Raw genomic sequence first — 13,350 nt, 5'->3', positions numbered from 1 at the left:
GGTCAGGGCCTTTGAGCTGCCTGTGCCTCTTCAGAAGTGGCCTAGTGGTCATGCTCAGCGCAGCTGAGGGACCCCAGCCCCTCAGAGAGGAGCACATGGCCAGTGGAGCAGACAGTCTTGGACTCCACTCCCAACCTGGTCCCCTCCAAGCTGAAAGACCTCAGGCCAGTTACTGCTCTTGAGAGCGGAATTTCAGAGGGTCATTGGGAAGACTAGAGAGACTGCCTGAAGGGCCTCCAGCTCACAGCAGGTGTGCACTGAGCTCAGCTCCTTCCTGCCCTCCCTCTTGCTCAGCTGGGGCTGCAGCTGCTTCAGGAAGGACCAGAGTGGCCTTCCCACCCAGCGTGCTGCTCAAGAAGTAAGGAAGACTTGGCATCTGGAGAGCGCTTTAGAAGCCAAGCTGTTTGCCCTGGCAAGTGTGGCCCCATTGGTTGGAGCATTGATATTCCTCTTCCTCTCTCTTTCTCCCCTTCCCTCCCTCCCCCTCTCTCTAAAACTCAATAAGCATGTCCTCAGGTGAGGATAAAATACAAAACAAAAACTAACATGCTTTATTATTTGATGCTCACAACTGGGTGTGAAGGTTAGGCAGGAAAGGTTTGTCGTGCTCCCTTTTAACAGGTGAGTAAACTGAGGCCCAGAGAGATGCAGTAAGTTGCCCAAGGTCACAGAACTCGGTCTCCTAGCCCTGCTCTCTGGGCTTCAAGGGGGGCTGGGGTGGGGACGGGGATTGAGGAGTACTCACCTTGGGCCCCGGGGGTCCTTTTGGGCCCTGAAAGGAGAGAAGGTGTTAAAGGTGATACTGGAGGTTGCTCCTGCTTGTCCTTATCACCCTCCTTTTACAAAGGGCGGCACTCAGGCCCAGGGCAGAGGGGGCAGGACTGCCACTGGCACTGGCCTGCTGTAGGTCTCCTGTCTTGGACTGCTGCTCCTCATCTGCTCGTCCAGCAGTGACAAGTGGATTTCAGGCTCCCTCCCAGGGTGGCGGGCTGTGAGCCTTCTGCTGGGGCTAGAGCCCTGGCCGTCCCTCCCCACTGCTGTGTGGGGCAAGAACTCAGGTGTGTGCACAGGTATAGCTGAGCACAGAACCGGAGTGTGTGTGTGTGTGTGTGTGTGTGTGTGTGTGTGTGTAAGAGGGGCTTCCAGGCCTGGAGTGACAGTCCGGCCCGCTCAGGCCTCTGAGGTGTTCTGAGTACTGACCGGCTCACCATCTTGTCCAGCCTCTCCTTTGGGACCCTGAGGACACAAGGAGGAGAGCAATGAGGGAGTGCAGGGAACCCGCGGTTAGCTGAGCCCACAGTACCTGCCAGACCCTGGGCAGAGCTTCAGCCTCACCAAACCCTGTCCTCACTTCACAGATGAGGAAGTTGAGGCTCAGGGAGTTACCTAAATAATGGAACAAGGAATGGATGAGCCAATGAGTAGCTGCCCTGAGAGGGGCACCTGGTGGCAGTATGATGGAGATCCTGGCCTCACATCGGTGGGGAGGACAAGGTGAAGTCCCTGGCTTAGGGGAAGGGGTAGTAAATGAGGTCTGGCTTTCAGGTTTGGTGAGGACCAGGGGAGGATGACTGAGGCTAACCAGTTAGTACTGGGGAGGGGGAGAAAGGAAGGGGAAGAAATAGGGGTTGGTAAAGGTCTGCATGTAGAGGTCAGAGTCAGATTGGACTGAGATTGCAGCCAAGGTCAGGGTCAGGGTCTACGGGTCTATGTGCAGTTGGAGTGTAGGGATAAGGGCCAGATTTGGAATCAGGGTCAGAGTTTGTAAGGGTGAGAGTTCGGGTCTGGATAACAGTCTGATTGGGATGTGGATCAAGATCTGGGAATGAATTTGGGGTCAAGGTCTTATTGGGTCTAGGGACCCAGTTAGTTTTGGTTTAAGGGTCTGTCTGGGTTGGAGGTAGAGTTAGGCTTGAGTCTGAACTGGGTATAGGACTGGGGGTGGGGTTGGTTTTGGGATCAGGGTTTGGGGTTTCAGTAGGAACAGGAACAGGTGCTGGGTGGCCCAACTCCATGCCCTCTTACCGCTGCCCCTGGTGCTCCCCTGGGGCCGTCCTTCCCAGTGTCGCCAGGAGGGCCCTGAGCCCCAGGGGGCCCAGGGCGGCCTGGAGGCCCGGCAGCTCCGTCTTGCCCTTGCTCTCCCTGAAAGAGATGAGGCTGGCATGACCCTGAGGGCGAGGGCAAGGGGCTCTGGTCTCTAAAGAGAGGCCCCCGAGGTGGACAGTCCAATGCCTTCTCCTCCCCTGGCCTTTGCAAGCTCAGAGGAAAGGGCTTTGTTATTAAGCCTCCTACTGCTTTTTGGTGGCCACATGAAGGGACAGGTCCCTGTATCTTAACGTAAGAGGCCTACAGGACCTTTCACATTCTAAGGAGCATGCCATCTCCTCACCCACTGGGTTCAGGTGGCAGATGGCACATGCTGGGTGTGGGGGAAGGCATGTGTGCCCAGCCTGCCCTCCTTCCTCCCAGAAAGGGGGTGCTGCATGCCTCCTGGCAGGCCCACCCCCACTTCACTGGGTGACAGAGGTGCACTCTTGGGCATTGGGCCCAGAGAAATGAAAACTCATGTTCACACAAAAACCTATACATGGATGTTCATAGCTGTCTTATTCATAAAAGCTCTGAGCGGGAAACAATCTGACTGTCCTCCGGGGGTGAGCAGTTCACCACCAGGGCGTGTGTCCCATGGAGCCCTGCTCAGCTGGGAGCAAACAGCATGAGTGCTGGCGTGAAGCCTTCTGGATGCATCTCACGGTAACAGTGAGGAGGGAAAAGCCAATCCAAAAGCTAACGTATGATGGGGTTGCATCGACATAACATTCTTGAAATGGCAGAATTATAGGGAAGGAACACACATTAGTGGAGGCCAGGGGTTGGGGATAGGGTGGGGAGGGAGGTGACCACAGCTATGAAAAGGTTGCATGAGGGATCTTTGTGCCACGGCTCCACAAGTCTGCAACAGTGATAGAAGGCATAAGACTAAGCACACTAATGGGTGAAGTGAGTGAAGCCTGAGTGAGGTTGGTGGGTTGTGTCAGTGTCCTGGCTGGGAGATTGTATGACGGTATAGCAAACATCGCCATGGGGGGACCTGGGAGATGAATATCATACATTACAACTGCATGTGAATTTACAATTATCTCAACAACAACAAAAAAAGGTGACAGGAGGCCACACAGTCTCTCTCATGCAGCACCAAACCCCCGATTCTCAGGCTGATGTTAGTACCAGGTCAGACCTCAGGCAGCCAGAGCCCTCAACTTGTGGCTCCCCTGCAAGGAGGGGAGACCACAGTGCCACCGGCACTTCCTGTTTCCCCAGCGGTGCCATCAGCGCTGGCGTAGGGCACAGGCACAGGGCACGGGGCATGCTTGCTCCCAGGGCCAGCAGAGCCCAACCTTCTTGCAACCAGGTGTTGTGTGGAGCGGGCCCTGTGTGTGCCCAGAGCTGGTGAGCCAGAACACCCTGGGGGCTGTCTCACCCACTCCTGGGACGCCCTGCCAGGGCCCTGCTCTTGTCCTTTTTTACAGGTGGAGTGGCCAGTGTCAGAGAGGGTCAGCTTTTCACCAGGCTTATAGAGTGGGAAAGGCCACCGAGGCACGTGGTGTCTCAGTCACCTGCTCCTCCATGGGCCCCAGGAGATGAAAAGGCTCTCACTTCTCCAGCACCTGACCCTTAGCTCATGTGCTTTCCCAATGAGAAACTACACTGAAGCCCTTGATGTTGACCACATAGGTCTTACCAGTCTGGCTCGGTGGGGTCCTGACCATGAGGCTAGGACTCCAGCCCAAGTAAAGAACATGGTATTTGGTTAGGCCACCCAGCTGTGGGGGGCGGTGTTGGTGGGTCCTGCCTGTTTTATTTTACACTGTAGTAGGAAGAATTGGAAGATACCCTGTCTCCTCCCTGTTGCTCTTTCCACAGCCCAGGGCCCAGGCTGGGAACTACAGGTCCGGACTCTACTTATCTAGGCAGAAAGTGGGTTTAGACACCTGAGCGGGTCCTAGAGAGGTTCTTAGGTTCTTCCCCTGAGCTCCTGAGGAAACAAGGCTGGCCGGCCGCCTCCCCCTCCGGCCAGGATCAGTTGGCTGAGGGCTGACCCTGGGGATCTGTTGAGTTGAGGCGAACACGCAAACGAGCAGGCCCAGATGCACCACCTGGCCAGTCTGCCTTGAGGATGCGGCGATTGTACAGGTGATGGTCTCTACTTATAAAGCCTGGATTGAGCTGTGGGAAAACCATCTGTAGCAAACAGGTTGTGTGGTCAGAAGGGTAACAGGGGGATGGAGAAAACCATAAGGCTATTTCTGGAGGCAAAGCCCCTGACTCCGGCCCACTCAAAGGCCATGGTGAGTGTGAGGGGCAGGCCGCGCTATCCCTGGAGGCTGCTGTGCTCCTCCTGCCCCACAGGGCCTCTGCAGCATGACCTTGCCAGTCCCCATTGAGAGCTGGGGTCTGTTTCTCCCGGTTCCCCCAATTCTGGGTGCACCCTGTGACAGATGTGACCCCTACAATGCAGGGGTAGTGATGCTGTATCTGTTCTGCATAGAGCTCTTAACAGGTCGGCAGTCCCAGCTTCCTGTCTCTTGATATGCTGTTTCTGGGAGGCCCCTGGAGCAAGCAGCTCCCAGCCAGCAGCCATATCCATATCCATGCTGTCACCTCGGCCTCCAGGCCCTGCTGCCCCTCCTGCAACAGGAGACCCAGCCCACCCAGGGAGTCATGAGGGATAGTGGCACCTGGCAGAAGGAAGTTACTCGCAGGGGCAGAGGCTGTCTCATGGGGTTGTTTACCCAGGAAGTGGTGGGGCTGGGGGAAGGACAGCAGTGCTGGGGCACCCAGTCTGTTGCGGGGCGGCTCTACTGCTGGGAAGAACAGCTCCCAGTTCCAGCAGAAAGCTAGCAGCCCCCAAATTCAACACCAAACACACGGGGCCTTCCTCTGAGCGCAGGGACATCTCGTCAGCTTTGTGTGGCCCTGCCCGTGGCTTCCTACTAAAGGCCCAGCGTAGGACAGCCAGGTGGGTCTCCAGGGACGCTCAGCCTGTCAGCCCCCTGCCCACTCTGGGTTCACAGTTGGCCTCATTTCACTAACCAGGCTCAGAGTCTGAGACTGCAGAGCTCTCTGCACGCTGCCCCCTTTCCCTTTCATCTGGCTCACCTACAGACAGCAAGTGCTCCTCTCTCACTCATTCTCTGCTTCATTCCTGCCTGCAGCCTTCGTAGCTGCAGCAGCTAGGCATGGTGGGTGATCTGCCGCCCTGCAATTTCCACCCCACAACTTTCTTCAAAACAACCGGGAGTTTGCCACTCCCCTGACCCTCTCTGGCCATGGCCGCTGCCCACCCTTAAGGGACCCTCTGCCAAGACCTGCCATTGTGGACCACCCCACCTGGGGTCTCCACTCTGCTTCAGCATGTGTTGAGGAGACCCCCGGAGGCCTAGGGGGAGTGGAGGGCCACCGTGGTCTGGCTGAGGCTCCCATCTTCTGTGCCCATGCGGGGTGCTGGGTGCCCACTTTTATGATTGCAATGCATCTTCAGCGGCTTGAGGGAGGGACTGTCGCCCCACTCACAGCTAGAGAAACTATATCTCAGAGGGGAAAGTGACTTGCTCAAGATCATTTGACTGGTAAGTGGCAGAGGTGAGCTTGGGCTCAGGGTTGCTGACCCTGCAGTGTTCCTCTTCCTGGGGTGCCAGCTGCCTCAGGAAGGTCAGATTCTGTCTTGGTGATGAGTGCGAACGGGTGTCTGTTCCATGCTGGGTACTTGGGACTCCCACCTGGCGGCCCGGCGGTTTCAGAGAGACCTTACAGCAGGACAGGCTGCGGGTGAGGTGGGTGCTCACTTGCTGCTTTCTGTGAGAAGCTACAGGTCGTGCTTTATTAGAATGTAAAACAAACAGTGTAGGTGGGTGAGGGGGCGTGTTCAGTTCTTACCTGGGTGCCAAAGTCTCCTGGTGCACCCTGAGAACAAAAACCAGGGAGATGTGTCACTGCCGCGTTCATTCATGACTCCACACACACCAAGCTCTGCTCATAGAGCTTCTCATGCACAGTCTCCGCCATGCTGCCCAGAGTCATACGCAGGCTCTGTTTTTTCTCCATTTCCAATGAGAGGCTGAGTGATCTGCTCAAGGCCACACAGCAAGCACATTCCAGACTTGGTACCAGGTGCTCTGTTTTCCCTTGCCAGCCCAGCCCCAGCCATGGTAGAGCAGAGACGAGCTGTTACCAGTGTGTCTTCTTGGAGTCCTGACCCACAGAACAGTCCAGAATGATAATTACTTGATTAGTTATTTTAAGTCTCCAAGTTTGGTGCCAAGATATGGGTTTCTCTTTGGTTTCAAAGTCCCTGCCTTAATCGTTTCTACAATTTGGTGACATCAGCCAGAACCAAGGGGAAGGCAGTCAACGCACCTGCCAATGACACAAGGGTCTCACTGTCTACAAAAAACAGCTCATTACCTGGGGCAGTATGCCCATGGCTGTGTGAGGCAGGTTTACATGAGCAGATGGAGACACTGAGGCCCATAGAGCTGAACGACTTGCTGAAAGTCACCTTGCTGGTGGTAGAGGTGGAATGTAAGCCTGAGGCTCAGTGCTGATGGTGGCCTGGAACACTGGCCATCTGTGGCTAAGTGACCCTCAGGGGGACTGGAGGAGTAGATGTGGCCCAGTCACTCCCAGCTCTTCCCTGGAAGCACCCAGTCAGTCTGGTTACAACGAGGTCTGCCCTGGTCCCTCGCTCCCCTGGTCACATTATGGGACACACACGTCTCCTCTCTCCTGCTCCCTAGGAGGCACTCTGGGTCCCAGTCCCCCAGGGCTGTGGCTGACATGTAACATCGACTGCTAGGAAGCCCCTCTCATGAGAGCAAGGGGCCGAGGATCTCCACTGTCTGTTTTCCTGGCGAGTGTTCCTCCCCACAGAGTGCCATTCACAGTTATTGTTCAACCCCTAGGCTGTCCTGGCGCCACCCTCTCCATGACTAGTCACTTTGGGAATTCATCACTTCAGGCACACTGCTTTGAGTTTGTTATGTATCAAGACAGGAGAATTCAGATGCAACCCTCTGGGCTCTTCAAATGGTCAAATGTAAGCCTGATAACTGTTATGAGAGGTAGGCACCACTCGCCCCACTTTATAGATGGGGAAACTGAGGCTCCAGGAGAGGATGTGACATGCCCAAGGGCACACTCTGGAACTGGGGTTTGAAGGCAGGTGTCTGGCATCCTCCCTCAGCCTCCAGCGTCTGGACAGCCTCCAGCATCACTTACTTTTTCCCCCTTGGGGCCAGGAAGTCCCTGGAGAAGAAGGTGGAGAAAGAATGAGAGTGAGTGAGGAGGACCAGGAGGCCTCTGTTGGCTTCCTGGAGGCTGTGCGGCGAAGGATCTGTGCGGCTGAGTGGGGCTGTTTGCCGCTGAGTGGGAAACACGAGACTGCCAGCCCTTAAGGAGGCCTCCTGTGCTGACCCTAGGGAAGCACCACATACACCTCAGCCCTTGGCATGAGGGACATGGTGGGGGTGGGAGTGTCTGGCATCCTTTCCAGACAATGGTACCTGTGCTGGTCATTGCTGCCCGAGAGCAGAGCCCATCCTGCTTGGCACTGCTGAGCTGGGTGCCGGTCAGGAGGTCGCTTCTCCTGCAGTCTGGGGTACGTAAGTGTGGGGGGCTCCACGCTGGCAACGGTGGCTGCCACCACTTTCTGCCTACAGGGAAATGGCTTTCTTTTGGCCCTGACAAGGTACCAGGACTTCTAGAGAAGAAGGTCAAGCCACAATGCCCACTGTGGGGCTCAGAGTCCCCAGGGTGGGGCTGATACTCTTGGTTAAAGACTAACCTGTTCACTGACCTCCATACCTCCCCAAACCATCCATTTCCCCTTCAGCAAGCAATGGGTTTGCTTGTTCATTCATCAAACCACTAGTCCTTCCACTTCTCTCCTCAGTCCTCTAATAATGTACACATCAGGGGCCAACTCTTCATCATGTGTCAGTTCCTCCATTTATTCATTTACTTGTCTGTTCAACTGTCATGTATTTATCCATCCACTAACTCACCTATTCTTCCATGCATCCAACTGATTGTACAATTACTGATTATTTCCTTTGACTGTTCTTCCATCCACCATCCATCCATCCATTCTTCCAAACATTCATCTACCCTCCAGCCAGTCAGCTAGCCAACCCTCCTTCTTTCCTCCCTCCCTCCCTTCCTTTTTTCTTTCCTCCCTTCCTTTCTTCCTTCCATCTATCCACGATCTATCCATCGATCTGATTATTTATTTAATTATGTCATTTCCTGTGCATCTTATTCATTCTGTTGAGGACACCTGTGGACCCTAGACTCCTGACCCAGGTGTTGGATGCCCACCATTAAAGTATGAGACTGTCAGGGGACATTCTGAGCCTGGGGCTGCTGGAAGGGGCTGCCTGCATGCTAGGGACAGTGCTGCCTGCAGTCCTCCACATGCCCAGAGCCCTTGCACTTCTTTGATAGGTGGGAAGCCTTGGGCTGAGGAGGGGAAGAGGACTTCCCAAGGCCACACAGTCAGCAGGTAGTGGAGCTGGATTTGGACTTAAGTCTGACGCCCAAACAGCTTCTCTTTGAGCTGAGCCAAGTCCTCAGTGGATCTTCCTCTCTGGTGCCCCACGGTCACTCCCAGCCCCACAGTGACAGCCCCATCCCAGGACACCGAGACCTTCCCTGTCATCACTTACTGGTTTTCCATCCAGACCCAGTGGCCCCTGGAAAATGAGAGAGAGCAGAGGTTACATATGGGAAGGACATTTCCTCTGGCATTATGACCTAGCAAAACTATTGAGTGACAAGAGACTAAAATCTGTGCCAAGCCCGTGGCCTGGGAACATTTCACACAGACTCAGGGTGGGAGCATCTGCATGTTGTTTGCTGCCCAGAACCCCTCCTCTGATGACAGAACCCCATTTCTTCTCCAGAGTCACCCCCATATCCACCCCTGGCACTTGGGCACATGGCCACATCCCCTCAGCTGAGCTGGCTGGCACAGGGGTGAGTGGCTTGCCTGAGACTTTGAAAGGCAGTGCTTTGGGGCTCTCTTCACCTGATGGAGCTAAGCCAAGAGCTCCTGGACACCACATGGCTTGAGAAAGAGGGAGCAGAGAGGACAGCAGAGTTGAGTCAGAGAGGGAGAGACGGGGCTAAGGGCCTGAAGCAGAACACAGCCTTCTCTTAGACTGTGAATCCATTGTTCCTGAAGCCAGCTTGAACTGAGTTTCTGTCATTTGTAGTTTGTTAGGGACTGAATGTTTGTGTCCCCTAAGCCCCACAATGATGGAATCAGGAGGTGAGCCTTTGGGAGATGATTAGGTGATAAGGGTGGAGGCCTTGAGAATGGGCCAGCTCCTTATAACAGGGTCCCCAGAGAGCTGTGTACTGCCACGTGAGAATACAGTGAGCAAGAAGTCGACTGCCTGCTTCCTGGAAGAGAGCCCTCACCAAGTGTGACCTTGCTGATCTTGAACTTCCAGCCTTCAGGATGGTAAGAAATAAATTTCTGTTGCTTATAAACCTCCCAGTCCATGGCACTTGGTTACAGCATCCCAAATGGACCAAGACACACCTGGAAGAGTCCTGAAGGCTCTTTCAGCTCCCTGTACAGCTTTGGCCTTAGCAAGCAAAGTCAAGGCTGAGGGAAGCCAAAGCACGCACGGGCGAGTCCTGGAAGCTGGGGCATCTCACAGGATCTGGGAGCTCTGTGGTATCTGAAGAGGGACAGGGACTACTGCACAGCAGCCCACTGACCACCCGATGCCCTCCACCTAACATGGCCTCACTGAGGTCCCTCCTCCATGTGAACTGTAGAATAGTATGGGGCGAGGGGGTGTCATGGACCTGGCCCAGCTGCCCTCTGCAGACCCCTGTCCTCCCACTGCCAGCCACCATCTTCTCATCCCTAGGCGCACTTCACCCTTGACCCCAGCAGATGATCTAGGCGGCTGCGCCCCGGCTGCCTCTGTGTGTCCTCTCAGCTCAGCGCCCTCCCCTCCTGCTTTCCAGAGCCCAGCTGTCTGTCCCTGCAGCTGGCACATGTCCTGACCACCCCATGTGACCACAGACAGTCAGCATGTGGCCTGCACAAGTCCCCAGCAGGCCCAGGAGATGGTCTGATCCCCACATGCCCAGTGTCTGGATGTGGCCTGGCATAGAGTGTGTGCTGACCAGTGTGCACTGGTTCAACCAAGGAAAGGTGACCTGCTGTACCTATGCGCAGCGCAGTGGGGAGAGAGAGGGAGCAAGGCAGGCAAAGGGTCTGTCCAGCTTTGGGGGACTTGGGAAAGATTAGGGAGCACTACCCAGAGAAAGTGACGTTTGGGGACTTGAACATAGCAAGTGTGTGCATGTGTGCATATACAAGGGGTCTGTGGGCAGAGAGAACCAGCCAGTGGAAGCAAGACCATGCAGGGCCAGCCTCTCAGCATCCCAGGGGTCAACACTGCCACTCCCTGTATGTCCAGCATGGTGTCTGCGCTCTAGCCCAGCACTGGGCTTTGCCAGGCCAGGGCCAGGCTCTGCCATCGGTCACCCTGTGCCCCAGTCTCCTCAGTCTCTCCACCTTCTTCCACATCTGCTCCTCAGTGTGCCGTGCTCTTCTCTGCCTCCTGCACCTGGTGAGAGGGACTCATCCTCCGGGACACTGTCCTGTTCTGGGAGAGCCTTCCTGGAGCTGGTCTCTCCCTCCTTGGGTCTGGGCACAGCCAGGACGTTGGTGACCCAACCCACTGGTGCTTTGTCTGGACCTCCAGGCTGCCTCCCCACCTTGGGGAAGATCTGAAAACAGGTCTAATAAGTGCTTCTGGCCACCAGCCTCACCATTGGGAGAGAGTGTAGATGTGAGTGTGATGGCCTGGGGACAGATGGGGACCTAGGGGAGGGAGAGTGGCTCATTCCAGTCTCAGGGGCCCAGGTCCTGGGGTTCCTGGTAAGCCCCAGCCACAGTTCAGGTCCCCATCATGGAGGCTCACCAGCGGGCTGGTCTCGGGGGCTTCTGCTGTTCTGAGCCTAGATTCACAAGCCAGAGCCCTTCTTCCTCCAGCAGGTGGCTAGAATTGGGCCCTGTCCCCCCTCTATCCCCCTCCATGTTCAGGCCCTGCTGGGCCCCCGCAAGGCCAGGTCCTCCAGCGTATCTACCCTGGGCCTCTCACTCAGGCCCAGCTTTCTAGCTGCCACCACACACATGGAGCCCCGTCCCAGCCTGTGCCTGTTAGTGGCCCCACACTTGGCCTTGACCATCACAGCAGCCTCCTCTTACAGAGCAGGAAACTGAGGTCCTGCAAGGGGAAGCCTTGCTTGTCAAGGTCACATGGCAGTAGCAGGCCAGGGCTGGAGGTGGACAGTGAGTCTGTGTCCTCTCTGCTTGGAAGCCCCTGCAGTGACCTTGCCTGGTGTCTGTCCACTCTCGCCCCTCCAGGCAGTCCTGCTCCATCCCACTGTCCCTGGACCTCACCTGCCCAGGTGGCCCAGCCGCTTTGACTCGTGTGGCTGCCGCTTGTAGACTCTGGGCATGCCCCTAAGTCCTGCTGAATGGAGCCCAAAGCTGCTCAAACTTTGCCCCGCTATACATCTGTATGGATTAAAGGAGAGACTGAGGCACAGCTTAGAACTCACTAAGGCTCTTTCATCTTCATGTACCAGGAGGGAAGCTACAACAGGAACCAGCCTAAGGGCACCCCTGAAAAAGCCTAGGGAAGAAGGCACCCTGTCCCTGGGATTGCAGGGGGCAGACTCTCTACAAATGTTCCTCACTTCAGACCTGACCAAGCCCTGCAATGCTCTTCATGCTGGAGGCAGGTGACCCCCTGCAGCCAGAGACAGGTGCCTGACCAGAAGCTGGAGGCAGACACTGTGGTCCCAGCCACAGATGAAGCCATCAAGTCAGTGGGTGGTCCAGGCAGGGCTGTCTCTCCTGCAGCACAAGGTAGTGGGTGACAGATGGCCATCCTCGGGGGCCTGGGGGAAAGATCCCCATGGGCCTGGCCTTCCTTCTGGGATTCCTGGTACATCTGTCTCCCCACAGAGCAGATCCTCCCAGGCAGGGCTATCTGAACCCACTTCTACCCTTTCTTCAGAGGGAGTGAGAGTCAGATGGACACACTTGCTGTGTGACCCCAGGAAAGCCAGTCAACCTCTCTGAGCCTCGGTGTCCTCACTGCTGTTCTCCCTAACAGGGAGATTCCTGCTCTGGTTGCATTCCAGTTTCAGCCTATACTGCTCCAGCCATGGGCCATGGGCTCCTGCCAACTTTGGGATTTGGAAAAGGCTTCCCTTGTGGCTCACTGGTACCTCTGGGGCCCTGTGAGGCTCCACACACTACTGGGCATCACGCTGCTTACTGAGCGCACACTGTGCTCTACACCACTGCATGGTGTCTTGCATCCACCTGCAGAACTCCTGCTCATCCTCCAAGGTGCAACTCAAATGGCCCCTCTTCGGGGAGTATCCTCAGGGAGAAGTAGCATCTACCTAGCCTATTGGCTGCAGAGTTGGGTCCCCATTGTTCCAGAGGAAAGCCCTGTCTGTGGCCAAGCTCTAAAGGTATGAGGAGCATCTGAGGAGGCAGATACACCTGTGGCCCAGTACTGGCTTTCGCACAGGCCAGCGGGGCCTCACTATCTGTGACAGGGAGATGGGCCTCCTTGCCCACTGACCTGCGTGTCTGGGTTCTGCTGGAAGGAGCTATGTGTACAGAGTGAAACAGACCTGCTGGCCTTTCTTGCAGTCACCCCACATGCTGCCTTTCCCAAACTGGCGTCCTGTGGAACACTGCTCTAAACAGTGTTAATAGCTGGCCTGGGGATGGCGATTTCATGGTCAGGTAACTTTGAGAAACAGTGGGTTACACCCTGTGAAATAGGCTTCTCTTCTGCAGGATTCATCTGAGCTGTCACCCTGCTTATGGTCTCTGTGGGGGTTGCAGCATCCCCAACCTCACTGGGCACTCCTCCCAGGCCCTTTGTGAGCTTCAGAAACACAAGAGTGGGGAGCGCTGTGTGGACCATCTGCGAACCAGGCGTTTCCATGGGTTGAAGGGAGGCCTGAGCCTGGCTCTGGGAAGGGCCAGGAGCTGGTCCGGCCACGTCAGCCCAAGGCAGGGCAGGGTCTGGGCTGAGTGGCCCAGCTGGTGACAAGCTGGTTAGGAGCAGAATGGGGCAATGTGAAGGAGCACAGCTCCAGCCTGGGTGGGGGCACAGCCTTGGTGGTGGTGGGGGTCCTATTCCATCACAGGAGCCCTCCCCTGCCCCCCACCCGCTGTGCCCTGCTGCTCTCCCTGTGTCTTTCACAGGAAGCAGCCCATGGGGGCAAAGGCAG

General features: G+C 56.1%; 1 protein-coding gene across 1 annotated transcript in view; it reads right to left on the bottom strand.

The window, feature by feature from the left end:
* COL23A1 (collagen type XXIII alpha 1 chain) overlaps positions 1-13,350 on the bottom strand; it is a 340,482-nt gene that overhangs the window by 16,029 nt on the left and 311,103 nt on the right. The window contains exons 6-11 of the mRNA XM_090287896.1: positions 8,724-8,750; positions 7,279-7,305; positions 5,938-5,964; positions 2,026-2,142; positions 1,201-1,236; positions 746-772 (exon numbers count right to left, since the gene is read on the bottom strand). Of these exons, the coding sequence (XP_090144022.1) occupies positions 746-772; positions 1,201-1,236; positions 2,026-2,142; positions 5,938-5,964; positions 7,279-7,305; positions 8,724-8,750 (261 nt within the window). The remainder of the gene's footprint in view (positions 1-745; positions 773-1,200; positions 1,237-2,025; positions 2,143-5,937; positions 5,965-7,278; positions 7,306-8,723; positions 8,751-13,350) is intronic.

The sequence above is a fragment of the Furipterus horrens genome, unplaced genomic scaffold (genome assembly GCF_987537825.1).
Source record: "Furipterus horrens unplaced genomic scaffold, mFurHor1.1.pri manual_scaffold_10, whole genome shotgun sequence".
NCBI classification, from domain to species: Eukaryota; Metazoa; Chordata; class Mammalia; order Chiroptera; family Furipteridae; genus Furipterus; species Furipterus horrens.
The sequence above is the reverse complement of the archived record's forward strand: the minus strand, read 5'-3'. Positions and strand labels throughout refer to the sequence as shown.